The following is a 14,074-nucleotide window of genomic DNA, read 5'->3' on the forward strand; positions in this document are numbered from 1 at the left end:
TTCAGACCCAGCGCAAAAGAAAGTTTTATTAGAGTATAATTGCGAGCTAATTAGAGAATTTAATGGACTGTAAGTGCACAGTATCCTTTTGCCCTTAGGTCTAAGTATCTGTCTGGGCAGTATAACTTCTTATAACTTTTAAAATTTAATATGTTTGAAGATTTTAGATAAAACTAAATGAAATATATTTATATTTTATATTTTCTGTATAAAATAAAATATTCGTACAATTTCTTACGTATTAATATGCACAAAATTATTAAAAGCTAATTCAAATTTAACTGCCAACCGAAGAAACACAATTTTGTTATTTTAATAATTCATTCAAAATGCAAATCACTCAATGAAATATAATTGCTCGGCATAAAATCTGAAAACATAGAGGCTGGAGCCTCCGCTTCTTGTCTCAAAGTAGATGTAATATCAACCAAAGGTATATTTTCAGTATCCTCAACTTTAACAGAATAACGCCAGGCCAAAATGCATGAAAATATTGGCAAGATGATTCCAAAAAATAAGGCACTCCACCACCAAACGAATTCATACTCCGTTTGAACCACAACTTTCTTCCAGTCGTTGCAAATGTAAGCATTTCCAAGTGTCGTAGAACATATCCTTATAAGGTATTTCTCCGCAACGTTTGATTTAATTTGTATGCTTGTTATGTTCCCAGGAACACACCAGGTTTTAGGTAATAAATGATTTATATCATAAATTTGTGCATCTGAATGCAAGACTTCAAGTGTATTCGATAACAGCGGTCCATTGGTTCGTGTCGGTGGGTCCCATTTAATATCAATAAAGCCTGATTTATTGGCACTAGCAAAAGTAATAGACGCTATATCAGCACTTTCAAGCCGCAAAGTTCTAACGATGCCTCTAGCAGAGGTGCTGCATCGATCCTTAGTACAAGCTCTTAAATAGAATCTGTAATCTCTGTAAGGAAGTAAACCTCCAATTTGATAGCTATTATTTCTATCGCCTTCTAAGTCTAAAGATAAATTTTTAACAACACCTCGAGAACTTGAATTTTTAGGTCTTTCTATCTCATGGTCACAACCATTTATAGCACTGCATACGTCAAAGAAATCTTCAACCATAGCTCCTTTTGTGACTGAAGACAAGACACCACACATAGACTCGCAACCCTTTTCATAATTATTTGGTGGTCGCATTACTTTTGCATGGCGTGAATAATCTATCTCAAACAAATCATCATCCATCCACACACAATGGTCACGTACAGTAATGTCGTGATCTTCAATATCAACAAGAGTGACATCTAGTTCATATTTAGTAATATAAGGTCGATAATCTAAATGATTTACCCATCTTATGACAATGATATTAAATGATGATGCGACTAGTTCTAATATGAACGGTGGTTCAGGTTTACCAACTGCCGTTGTAAAGTTGGTTATGTTACTTCGTGCGAGATGTCGAGACGTTGAATCATATTTTTCAATACAAACAGCGTAGGTTGTAGCAGGCCTCAAAGATGATAGTTCCACTTTGACAGTCCCTCCAGTTGTGTTCGGGATATTAACCGAGAACCATTCAGAATCACTACACGATTCAGGTATCATTGATGAATGGGAACCATGCGGTATTATTACATAAAGAAGGGCATAATGAATATCATCTTGTGGTACTGGATAAAATGTAGCAATAGCAAACGTTTCATTCTGTACTTCAATCTTCAGATTAGGATATACTTCATCACATCCAGCGCTATACCCATTTAATCCTGGAGGCACGTCAATTTCACGAGGTGCTACCTCAAATGTTGTTTTTAGTTTCTCTATTTCACTCATACATAGCATTCTGTTTCGATACATCCCTAGGAAACCCTTATCCACTTTTAGGTTTTGCGTAACATTTGGTAAAAACAGGCTCTGAAGATTTTGCATGCCGTATATTAGTAGGCTATAACTGCCATTATACAATTCCTCACCCCTAATACGTTTGAGGGATGAAAGAAAATGTAATGAAGTTAGTTGCATTGAATTATAAATAAGAACATACTTTGACACTTCCTTTATGTTTTTCAAGTAATAACTCAGTTCTTCGACCACTTGCGGCAAAGACCATATGTGTATTTTTAAATAACCTTGAATATAAACACATTTTTCTGCCAGTTGAATTGTGGACAAGTCCTGTATACTGAGATTTTGACATATCTGAAAGGAAAAAAACATTAAAGGAGCACTATCTTACGTAAGCACTCATTCATTTAGGTCTAAATACACCACTTCTATTCTTTTTAAATCTTATTGGATTCAAATTTAAATTTAAAATTCATTTGTTTCATGTGGGCTTAGCTGTTTATAAGCACTTTTGAAACGTCAATTTAGTCTGTTTATAGTGACTACCACCGGTTCGGTAGGCCGGATTTTTCTCAGACGATATGCAGATATCACAAATTTATGTCCGTTTCTAGTAAGAAGATTGTTTATATCGCCTTTTTGTTTATAATTACGTTATTTTTTGTTTAACAAAGATTATCCCTATCCCTACAAATATTATAAATGTCAATGTAAGTTAGTTTTTTACGCTTTCACGCAAAAACTGTATAACCGATCCTTATGAAACTTTGTACACATATTCTTGAAAGTGTTAGAAGTAATATAGGATACTTTTTATCCCGACATTTAGCTCGGTTCCTTTGAGGGGGGACGAGTGTTTGACGATTTTACACCATAACTCCGACAAATTATAAACGATTTAAATTATTTACTATAGAGGTTTAATTTTGCCCAAACTGTGGTTGGAGATAGAGGATAGAACTCCTCAGCGGACAGAAGCAAACCCCTCATTTAAGGCTTAGCGATACTGAATACTTAATTTTTTTTTTAGAACTACAACTAAATTTAATGCCACATCAAAAACAAACGCAGACGAAGTCGCGGGCAACAGCTAGCTATTACTATAAACACATTGCCAAGCTACTGTAAGTATACCTATTTCTGTAAATTTCGCACGAAGGGATTCGCGTGATCTAAGTCTATATATCGACCGCACAGGTATTTTCTTTAGTATAAATATAGTTTCTGTATCAGCAGCTCTGTCCCATAACAAGATCCCATACGACGTTAAACTATTGAAGTATGCAAAATAAACAAGCCTAACAGTTTCAACATCTGTTAACTGTCTTATTTTTCTGACAGCATAAGCAGCTGAGCTGTCTCGTGTCTCAATCGGGGCACCCCACTACAATCTACAAGGCTACAATCCAAGGTAGCTCTTAAAAACAGTGTAGAATTCTCCAATTTTAATGATTCTCCATTTATCATTACTTTTATATTAACTTTCTTTACATTTGGTAATATAAATTCCACACACTTTGTTTTCTTTGCGTTCAAAACTAAGTTATTAACATTAAACCAGTGAGTCACCAGTATTAGGTACAACACTAACGCCTTCTTCGGCGTTTGTCTTCATATTTTCTAACTTTCGAGTGATGTCGGTAGTAAAAATGTCGGTTAGGACTGGCCCCATAAGATAATATGAAATAGAAAAATAGTTTTCCAATCAGATTTATTTCTAAAAAATCTACGTAAATCGATTTTCGGTAAAAAATTAACTAACCTTTTGGCAATCTTTGCAATAAACACAGACAACAGTGCTGTTGTGTTTTTCCTTTTTATAATTAATTGGACATTCCGAAACACACTTGTTGTCAAATATCCAGTGTTTTAAATTCAAGCATTCGGCTTTTGTAAGGCAATAGTTGCTTGCTGATAATATGTATCTGAAAAGTTTAACATCAATTAGAACGACGAAAGCAAAAGTTCCTTTTAAAGTCGTTAGCCTGGTCATGGACTACACTTCACTGAAAACTATATTATTGCCATCCTCTCGGAAGTTCTCTGCTGTACATAGATCTCTTTTACACACTACAATCCCGATGATAATCAAGCCGACGACTCCCCTCAACTCATAATGTCATCCGTCCACCTATTAGGAGGCCTTCCAAGGCTGTTTTTAGATGCGTGGATTGCTTTTCCAATACCTAGAGACTGTAATGTCAATTTCTGTAATGAGTTAAGTGCCCTGCCCATTGCGACTTTAGCCTTTCATATCTTATTGGTTTATCAGTTACTCTAGTTTTTACCCGTGTTTTTTTTGTTCGTTTCATATTTCATAATGCTAAAAATTAACAAAATAATTTTAAACGTGCGTACCGAATTTAGGGGCAGGAGGGGATGGGGACGGGTAAGGGGTTTCCCCGCCCTCCTTGCATAATTTTTCTGTACGTTAATGTGTAGCTTTTCAGAAAAATATATATCCGAAAATCCGATAGATAAGAATTTATTTTCTCACCTAACCTAACTTAGACTAGTCCTGTATTATCAAAATGTATAATTAATGACGTTTAGACTACTAGAGTAATATATTTATTCCGATACAGTGTATAGAGTATTATCGATAATTTTACAAAAATGAGCATGTCACTTCATTAAATTAAAAAAAAATTGCGTTCGTTCTCAAGATTTTTAGATTTCTGACAAAAACGTTTCGCAATGTTTTTTCTAAATTATTGAGTTTCATTCACAAATATTTCAATTTCCTCTTGAAATTTTCTCATAAACTATTCGTTTCCTCAAGAAAAGAAAATCGGTTTGCTAGGAAAAGTAAATAAATAATACATAAGAGCGGCTAGTAAAAGAAGCTGATTTTATATGCATTAATATATTTTTTTTGTACAATCACGATTATTGCATATAAAATCTGCTTCAATCACGGGTTGAAAGGAAATCCATAAAAACTAACCAACTCTTTCATTTAATTAATTAATAATTGAATGCATGCTTAAGAATAAATATTCAAACCTCGAAAGTAAATGAAAAGTTCCGTTGTGCAATAAAAAAATATCAAAAATAAATGCAAGCAATTCGAAATATGCTGACTTTACAAATTGCAAGCAAACATACGTGTCATCCGGACAGCGTGGGACACATTCGCCTCTAAACGTGTAATTCCGACATAAGGAACAGCTGCTGTGATTCGTATTCCGACACCCGAGGCATTCGCTGCTGCAATTCTCGCCCTCGGGTCCTTCGAGAAAACGCTGGCATTTTCTGAAAGGAAGTTTAATTTTAACTAGCAATAATGTTTATTAAAAATATCATAATATTGATATTATCACTTTTCAGTTAATCTTTTTTGTAAGAATGCATGAATGGCCAAAAACAATTACATTAATATCTTAATTATTACGCTAAGTTTTCTTTATAAGCATATTATATACTTGTACTAGGAGGTCTCGCTCTTCTCTAACAAAATTTGTACATACAAAGAGCTATTTTTACTAATTTAACTGTATATTATTCAGAAATTAATTGTTATAACATATAGGTATATACTTTTTTCAATCGTTTTATTTTCCTCAGCTGTTGGGAATACATTCTGAGCAGACGAATATCAACCAACGACTTTTCCAAGGAGCATATTATATACTTGTACTAGGAGGTCTCGCTCTTCTCTAACAAAATTTGTACATACAAAGAGCTATTTTTACTAATTTAACTGTATTTTATTCAGAAATTAATTGTTATAACATATAGGTATATACTTTTTTCAATCGTTTTATTTTCCTCAGCTGTTGGGAATACATTCTGAGCAGACGAATCTCAACCAACGACTTTTCCTCCTTGGAACTTTCTCCAACACTATTTCATTTCATCAAAGGCAGGAGATATGGTATAAAAAGATTGTTATCAGCATATTATGCGCTCACAGGGCAGTTTTAGAAAAAACTCAAGCCATTAGTAAGAGTTTCGATGTTATACGAATTACATCAGATGTTTGATCTTTAGATTCATTTTTCTTTGGATCCCACGAAATTTGTCCAACTTGTCTGTATGTGTATAGTCGTACTAGGAATAATTTATACACCTGTAGGGCCAACAAGATTCCAGGACATAATGATATCTACGCGACACTCGTATTTCTTCTACAGAGATAGACGAGATAATAGTTAAACAACTTTCTCGTGGCGCGCATGTTAGTCTTACATATTTCTAATGGACTCTTGATGAAATCATATTATTAAGTAAGTAATTTTCAGGGTAATGGTATCCCATTAGTCCTCTCTTAAAGGATAGACTGATTTAAAGCTTAAACCATCCACACTGCTGCAATCATCGTCACCATCATATCAACCCATTTCCGGCCCACTACAGGGCACGGATTTCCTACGTTGAAGCAAGTATTCCTACGCACATAACTTAGAAAGGTTAGATGTGCGTGCTAGGATTCCATCTCGGCCCCCCGAAAGTTAAGTCGAGCTCCGACCCACTGGGCTGTCACCGCTTCAATGCTCCAGTGTTAATAACCGGGGTCAACTTCTGTATTTACCACTGGTAACGTTCTTTCCGATGCACAAGGGTACATAAGGGCAATTTTTTCTTCTCACTCCAGGTTGATAAATAGTTACGCGAGTCCTTATCTTCTCTAGATAGCTGCCAACGTCTTCTGAAGAATTTACAGCGACAGTTGCACATTCATCTCAAATTATGTATTAAGAGTGATAGTTAACCACTGATAAGAAATAGTGAGAAAAGTTACTGAATAGTCGCGCTGGTATATTACAATACCATACCAATTATCTCACGAATACTATCTAAGTTTTCGAATTGTGTGAATTCGTACTTGGGAGCAGGAACTTATTCAACTGATCTCGTGGTTAAATAAAAAGGCGAACGTAGGAACATCTTGAGAACCTCCCTGTACAGTGGTGAGGCGCTGTGGTCTTATAAGACTTCAATTCCGAGCAAGGGAAATTTGGGAATTTATAACTTCTGTATTTAATGGTCTGGTCTGGTGGGAAGCTTCGGGAGATACAGTTACTATTAGCATACCGACAAAGACGTGTCGCCAAGTGATTAAGTGTTCCGGTGTGATACCGCGTACGAATTAGCTGTTTAATAAAACTGCCATGACCCTAACAGATAAGCCATCTTAAACTGCATCACCACTCACCACCAGTTGTGATTGTAGTTGTATATGATCATCCACTAAACCTTAACAATAAGGAGTTCTTCCTCCGAGCTGGCGTTGTGCTCGGAGACCAAGATCCAACCATTTATCTTTAGAAGTTGTTATTACGTCGTTTATGAAAACTTCGATAGCGCGATGTAGGATATTGTTGCGCCATCTAGCTACCACTGGTAACGTGGAGACCGCCAAAAGACTCCCCATCGAGACTGGAAGTCGTACCAGTGATGCAGTTTTTTTGAGGTGCTCAGCAATCTACGAGAATGGAGCGTCGCTGTTGACGGCCTGCACGGTCTTGGAGCGGCGTCGATGTGTTGCAGCAAGATCGACCTTCGCCCATGTTCTTGGATGTTGTCAAGGGCTAATCTGTAAAGGTATAAATAACACGCACCTATTATTCCAGCAGCGGTTACGAGAAGGTATGTCCGAGCAGGTGCATTGGAAATTACACCGAGCCTCTCGATCGGGAATTCTGAGGACGTGCCGCGAACTTGGCGCGATCGCATTCCAATCGATCGTGTCGGCGAAGCAAGTTAGGGGATTGCCCCAGATTATTACTCCGCCCCTGTCGATTTTGAGAAGATTATGTAGCCCCACCTGAAATAATAATATAATTATTTAGTTGCGTATGCTTTGAATGTAGGGCAGCTAGATGGCTGAATAAACAAGAAGAATTCTCTCTTTTTCGTCAAAAACCCGTTCAGTAACTTGTAGAGTTAAACACAACTAGACAGTAGTGTTTACCTCTTTACTGTCTGACTGTGGTTACTGTCTAGTTACCACGGAATAAAATATTAAAGTTGTTACAGAGATATATTACGTTCTAATTAAGGACGTATTACACTTTTGCCCAGAATAGCAGCGCCGGAGGATTTAAGTAAAGTAGTAAGTAACCCTGCTTACTGAGTCCAAGGCTGTGGGTTCTATTCCCAGAACTGGAAAATGTTTGTGTCATGATGATGTTTGAATCTTTTTCAGTATCTGGATGTTTTTCTGTTTTTTATAAGGATTTATGTATACTTATTATTCATAAAAATATTTATCAGTCGTCTAAGTACCCATAACACAAGCTACGATTACTTTGGGGCTAGATTGCCATATTGCCATATTTTATAAAAAAAAGTCTCAGAAAATTGCTACTAGTTCCTATAAATTGCCAAAAACTACCTTCTTCTTCCTTTATAAGCATTTTTAATTAAAAATTTCCAACTAACCTCTCGTAATCCAGACATGTCGTATACAACCAACGCGTAGTTATATAAAACAGTATTTCCCCGAATCCTGGCCAGATTTGGAAACAGGTTTCCCAGCGTCTCTAATCCGAAAACACGGTAAACAACCATAAATCCTGTCACCTGAAAAATACACCAGAACATCCTTTATTTTTATAGACTTTACTTTGGTATTAGTGTCGTAAGCCCAATGCCACAGAATAAGTATACAGTATAGAAGAACCTCTTTATTAAATGATGAAATGTACTCTATACGCACGTTTCGCTCCAACACCGTAGCATCCTCAGGAGATGTTGACTTTAAAATAAATATTTGTAAGTACTTCTTAGAGAATGATAAAGATTGAAGAAGTTATAACCAAAGTACAGAATCTCCTGCTTTTTGCGGAACATAGCAAATAAAAAGCTTGATTTTCAATGCGTGTCATGGAATTCCGCAAAGTAAAGCCTGCTTTTATTCAGCAAATAAAGGTTGAAATAATGTGTTTATTTAAACTCTTAGATAAAAGATTCTTATTTATGAATTAAATACGTTTGCTGTCTCTTTTTGTTTATTAACGGCTACTTGATTGGCGTACATGCTATTATCTGTGTGTTAATTATTTGTCTTCAGTTAACTGTTAAGCCCTAATAAATAAAATACAATAGAAATAACTTTTTAATTTTTGTTATAACTACTAAGGCACACAAGCCAAACTCAACTACCATAAACACCATAGCAAACGGCTTACAGCACGTTCAACTAACCATATTACCGTCTTACTGACAAAGTGCGAGTGAATATTTAGGCAGGCTTTCGCGAAAAGCTGCTGCTTTTTTATCTACTATTAAGGAACTAACTGCGAGACGCAGAAATATGTGAGCAAACTGTCGCTAAGTCTTTTTTTATGTATGTAGACGTGTGCTTGACTGGAATCAATGATGATGATGCCATGAAGGTGAAGCGCGCTTATTTTATCCTTCATTATCATCATCATCATCACTTCAACCGATTGAGGTCCACTGCTGGACATAGGTCTTTTGTAGAGAGTTCCAAAATCCACGGTCCTGGGCCGCTTGCTTCCAGCGGCTCCCAGCGACTCGTTTGATGTCGTCTGTCCACCTTGTTGGGGGCCGACCAACACTGCGTTTTCCTGTGCGGGGTCGCCATTCAAACACCTTGGAATCCCAACGTCCATCGGTTCTCCGAGCTATGTGCCCCGCCCATTTCCACTACAGCTTAGCAACTCGCGGAGCTATGTCGGTAACTCTGGTTCTTCTACGGATTTCCTTATTTCTGCTTTGATCACGTAGAGATACTCCCAACATTGCTCTTTCCATCGCCCGCTGAGTGATTCTGAGCCTTCTTATGAGGCCCATAGTAAGCGACCACGTTTATCCTTCAGTCATCCTTATTTCTACATTATAAAAGCACGTGCAACTTAGCGTCTTGCGTTATATTTTCTCATAACAAGGGTTGGAATCATCACCATCATCATATCAACCCATTACCGGCCACTACAGGGCCTCCTCTCACAATTAACAGGTGTTAAGGCCGTAGTCCACCACGCTGGCCCAGTGTGGATTGGTGGACAAGGTTGGCATGTCCACTTGGTATCTCGTGCCTCCATTTTACAACGTGGCCAATGTTAATAAACGTCTTCTAGAAAAGCACGTACGTATAGGTCACTTTTAAATTTTTCACCAGGTAAGATACATAGATGGGGTCTTTATTGCACGTATAGAAAAAAAACAAATTAAACAAAACAAAAGGTAAATAAATATAAATGGACGAATGGAAAGGTAAATTAATATAACTTTTGTTTATTTATTGTATGGAAAAGTGACGTTTGACAGCAGTGATTGCAAGATTTGCGCCTGTCGTAAGCCTGATGCGAGATACGTAATCGCCCTGCCGATCGTAAATTTAAGTTTTATGAAAAGTTCTTACCTCTTTCAATTTAGGAAACAAAACATTCTTAAAATCTTGAGGCTTCGTCCTTTCTAGCGGGGAAATTATCAGGTCCCCGATCACTACTGTACAGTTCTCCAACTTCGACAGCAGAGCCTTTCTGTGTATGTTCATGTCGATGCAAAAACCGTTATGCTCCCTGGGCTCGAACGTAGCTACGCACGAGAAACTGATCGTTATACCGATTAACCTAAAAATATAAATATTGGATAGAAGCAGGCGTAGGATTACTTTGCGGAATTCCATGATATACTATGAAGATTAAGCTAAATTTGCTATACTCCGCGAAAAGCAGATCTGTATAGTGTAATTCATAATTTCTTCAAACTTTATACACCACGCCAAACAGATCTAGGGCAATGTACTCTCTACGCACGTTTCCGACGCCGGAGCGTCCTCAGATGTCGACTTTACAGTGAATAAATTGTTAAGTCAACATCTCATCATTTATAATCATCTCATTTAATAATTGCCGAAGATCCGTTTGGTATGGAGTATAAAGATTGAAGAAATTATAAATTACACCAAACAAATATAGCAAATTAGGCTTATTTTTCTTAACATATCCACAAATAAAACCACTATGTATATATAATTTTCGGTAGGGAGGTAATAAGCCACGGACAAAGCCTCCCATTTTAAATGCATGCTAAGTGATTCAGTGTTCCGGTGTGATGTCGCGTAAAACACATATGCAATAATAGGTAAGCCCGCTACCATCTTAGATTGCATCATCACTTACGACCATTTGAGATTGCAGTCAAAGGCTAACTTGCAGTGGAATAAAATTCAAAATACTTGTGTAACTTTTGGTTGCTCTCCCACTCCCAAACCAATAGGGTCTTATTATTAAACGTTTAAATAGTTATGCAACGTTTTATGACATTCTGAGAAGTTATTAATGCACTGTATCTTTATAGGTAGTTCATAAGAATTAGTTATTAATTCAAATTCAAATTTCATTTATTTCAAGTATGCCTAGTTTATAAGCACTTTTGAAACGTCAAGCCAGTCTATTTGTAGTGACTCTACCACCGGTCCGGAAGGCAGACTCTACCAAGAAGAGCCGGCACGAAACTCAGCTAATTGCTCCTTTTCAACATCTTGTGAGAGATTAAAGCAGAGTGGCCTGCTACCAAGCAGCCTTGTCAGTTAGTAATTTATCAATCGTGTGGTAACCACGATTGATTAAATACATTGTTTAAACTTAGGTAAAGGTAGGACTAATATTCCTTCGGGTATGATGTTATAAAGACATATATCCATCCCCAAAAAAGATTTCTGTACTCTTCTTTTGTTCCTTTAATAAATAATTAGGTACACAACTAACTTATTTTATTGATTAATTTAAATGCACGTCGTTATAAATTATTACTAGGTACTGATACTGTACTCATTAGCCTAACCTTAGTGCCAGTGTAAATTGTGATAATGAAGTTGATAAGGCTAGGACAAAAATTAAAGTCCTAACAACTTGTAGCTTGGGTTAATGCTAGCGTGTTGGTTTGTTTGCTTATCCTTCTTTCACGCCCTATATAAGCAATCAATTTACTTGAATTTTAGTATAGAGTCAGTTGGAAGGACGGAGAGAAACATAGGCTTTTTATCCCAGTAAAACGAACAGTTCCCACGGGATTTGTAATAAACCGAAGTAAATGCAGACGAAGCACGCAGTCAACAGCTAGTGTTTCATCATCATCACATAATTATTTCTAGCAGGTAGTAGTAGAGCTTTTTGGGACAGAGCTCGGGCTCGAGCTTCGGGGAAGTGCCATGCTTATTTCTGCCGCTAAGCCGCAATGTTGCAATTCTGTGTTCAGGTCTAAAGAGCGTGGCTGCCGGCGTAATTAGAGGTACATGAGACTTAGGTAGAAACAATGCTTGACTTTTATACATAGAAGAAAGACAAATTTCTTTAAGCTTAAGTGATATAAAAACTTTGATCATAATATGTATACACAGAATTAAGAACGTACAGAAACCGTGAACACGACTAGTAGTGTATCTCCAACAAGCGGTTAGTCACTTCATACCATTTCGCATTAGTGATCGATGCATTTAGCACAGTAATTATTTGACCTCTAATGTACTAGACGTTTACCATAAAAGGGGAGAATGAGAAAAAGTTTGTGGTCTAGCAAAATTCCTTGGGTGTGAACATGCGCGGGGCATTTTCATTGCAATGCAACAATTGCTGAATGAGGGTTCTGTTAGTTCTCAATTCTGAGTACGTATATTAGATACGTACCAAATTAACGTGGTTTTCGCCATGTCACCTTTAGCTTCTTCGCATCAAATCGTTTATACTTCTTCTGTTTTCGAGCTAGTCGCCTTTTCAGTAAGAAACGGCCAAAAATTCTCAAGAACGTACCACTCGAAATACACATGATTCTTCAACTCTATTTTCCATTGCACTTTAAATTAAGTTTGTTCATTCAATGCGTTCGGTTTAAGGAGCTTACTGATCAAGAGCAATTAAAGATGAGATTCATATCCGCTAACTACCCAATACAACAATACAACAGAGAATAAGACAACTACTTATTTTTTTATTCCACCAAAAGCTATAGCTGATGATAAGTAAATGAATAAATAAATAAATATACTACGACAATACACACAGCGCCATCTAGCCCCAAAGTAAGCGTAGCTTGTTTTAAAGTTACTAAGATAACTGTTGAATATTTTTATGAATATAATACACATAAATACTTATTAATATACAGATAAACACCCAAACACTGAAAAACATTCATGTTCATAACACAAACATTTTTCCAGTTGTGGGAATCGTACCCACGGCCTTGGACGCAGCAAAGCATGGTCGCTGCACAATGCGCCAACCGGCTGTCTAAATTGTAACGGGAACTTATGATGCAGTCCAAAATGGTAGAGGGCCAACCTGTTAGGGCCGAAGCTTCCAGACCAAGACCGGAGAAAATTCAGAAATTATAAGGCTACCCTAAGCAATATAAGAGTTCTGTTTTCACGGCCGATTGGGGCAGTGGGCAGCGACTCTGCTTTCTGAGTCCGAGGCGGTGGGCTCGATGCCCACAACTGGAAAATGTTGGTGTGCTGAACATGAATGTTTTTTTAGTGTTAGTTAGTGTAGTGGGGGTTAATCCGTATATTATAAGTATTTATGTATATTATTCATAAAAAAGTATTCATCAGTCATCTTAGTACCCATAACACAAGCTACGCTTACTTTGGGGCTGGCTAGATGGCGATATGTGTATGGTCTTGTATATTTATTTATTTCATTAAAAGGTAAAGATTGGTAATCTTAGTACCCATAATACAAGCTACGCTTACTTTGGGGCTGGCTAGATGGCGATATGTGTATGGTCTTGTATATTTATTTATTTCATTAAAAGGTATTTATTCTTGGTAATAAATATCGTAGGCCTAGTTACACCTAAACCATAAAACGACGCAGGGTGTAAATCACCAGACTCTCACAAGGTATTTTACCCTGGCATTAAGCGTACCCAGCTTCTGGTCTAGGGAGGGAGCAAGTAAGATTTTTTTTAAGGTCAGATGGTCCGCGGCTGTTTTGTGAAAACTTATTTAAAGGTCCCTCTATATGCTCGATACTGAAGCCAAACTGTATTTTTTTCTGTTTGTCTGTCTGTCTGTATCTTGGCCGCAATCAGTGGCGTGCACTTCACAAAAGCACTGCCTATCCTTTTTAGACTGCATCTCGCTTACTTACCAACAGAAATATATTCCAACTTATTTTAAAAGGAGACAGGTTAATAATTCTTACACTTGTTCACACTAACTTCTCATAAACTACCTCCCTAATTGTAACCTGTATAAAAGTTTTATACCTATTTAGGTTTGCTATTTACTTTTATTTTTGGTATTGCAATGATTGCAACGGGTTTAA

General features: G+C 36.9%; 1 protein-coding gene across 1 annotated transcript; it reads right to left on the bottom strand.

Moving 5' to 3' along the window:
- Positions 1 to 258: 258 nt before the first annotated feature.
- On the bottom strand, positions 259 to 12,638 carry LOC120631487 (putative molluscan insulin-related peptide(s) receptor). The gene is made up of 7 exons (XM_039901097.1): positions 12,431 to 12,638; positions 10,162 to 10,372; positions 8,214 to 8,354; positions 7,391 to 7,596; positions 4,935 to 5,081; positions 3,589 to 3,751; positions 259 to 2,180 (listed from the first exon to the last, which is right to left on the bottom strand). Exons 1-7 carry the CDS (start codon positions 12,451 to 12,453, stop codon positions 321 to 323), a joined length of 2,751 nt encoding a protein of 916 aa, XP_039757031.1. The 5' UTR covers positions 12,454 to 12,638; the 3' UTR covers positions 259 to 320.
- Positions 12,639 to 14,074: the final 1,436 nt, after the last annotated feature.

Source organism: Pararge aegeria, chromosome 18, assembly GCF_905163445.1.
Source record: "Pararge aegeria chromosome 18, ilParAegt1.1, whole genome shotgun sequence".
Classification (NCBI taxonomy): domain Eukaryota; kingdom Metazoa; phylum Arthropoda; class Insecta; order Lepidoptera; family Nymphalidae; genus Pararge; species Pararge aegeria.

Excerpts from the sequence above, each read along its gene's own strand:
- LOC120631487 (XM_039901097.1), bottom strand. The coding sequence starts at position 12,453 with ATGGCGAAAACCACGTTAATTTG. Across the intron at positions 7,597-8,213 it reads ACATGTCTGGATTACGAGAG|GTGGGGCTACATAATCTTCT; the intron begins GTTAGTTGGAAA and ends TTATTATTTCAG. Across the intron at positions 3,752-4,934 it reads CCACGCTGTCCGGATGACAC|ATACATATTATCAGCAAGCA; the intron begins GTATGTTTGCTT and ends TAAACTTTTCAG.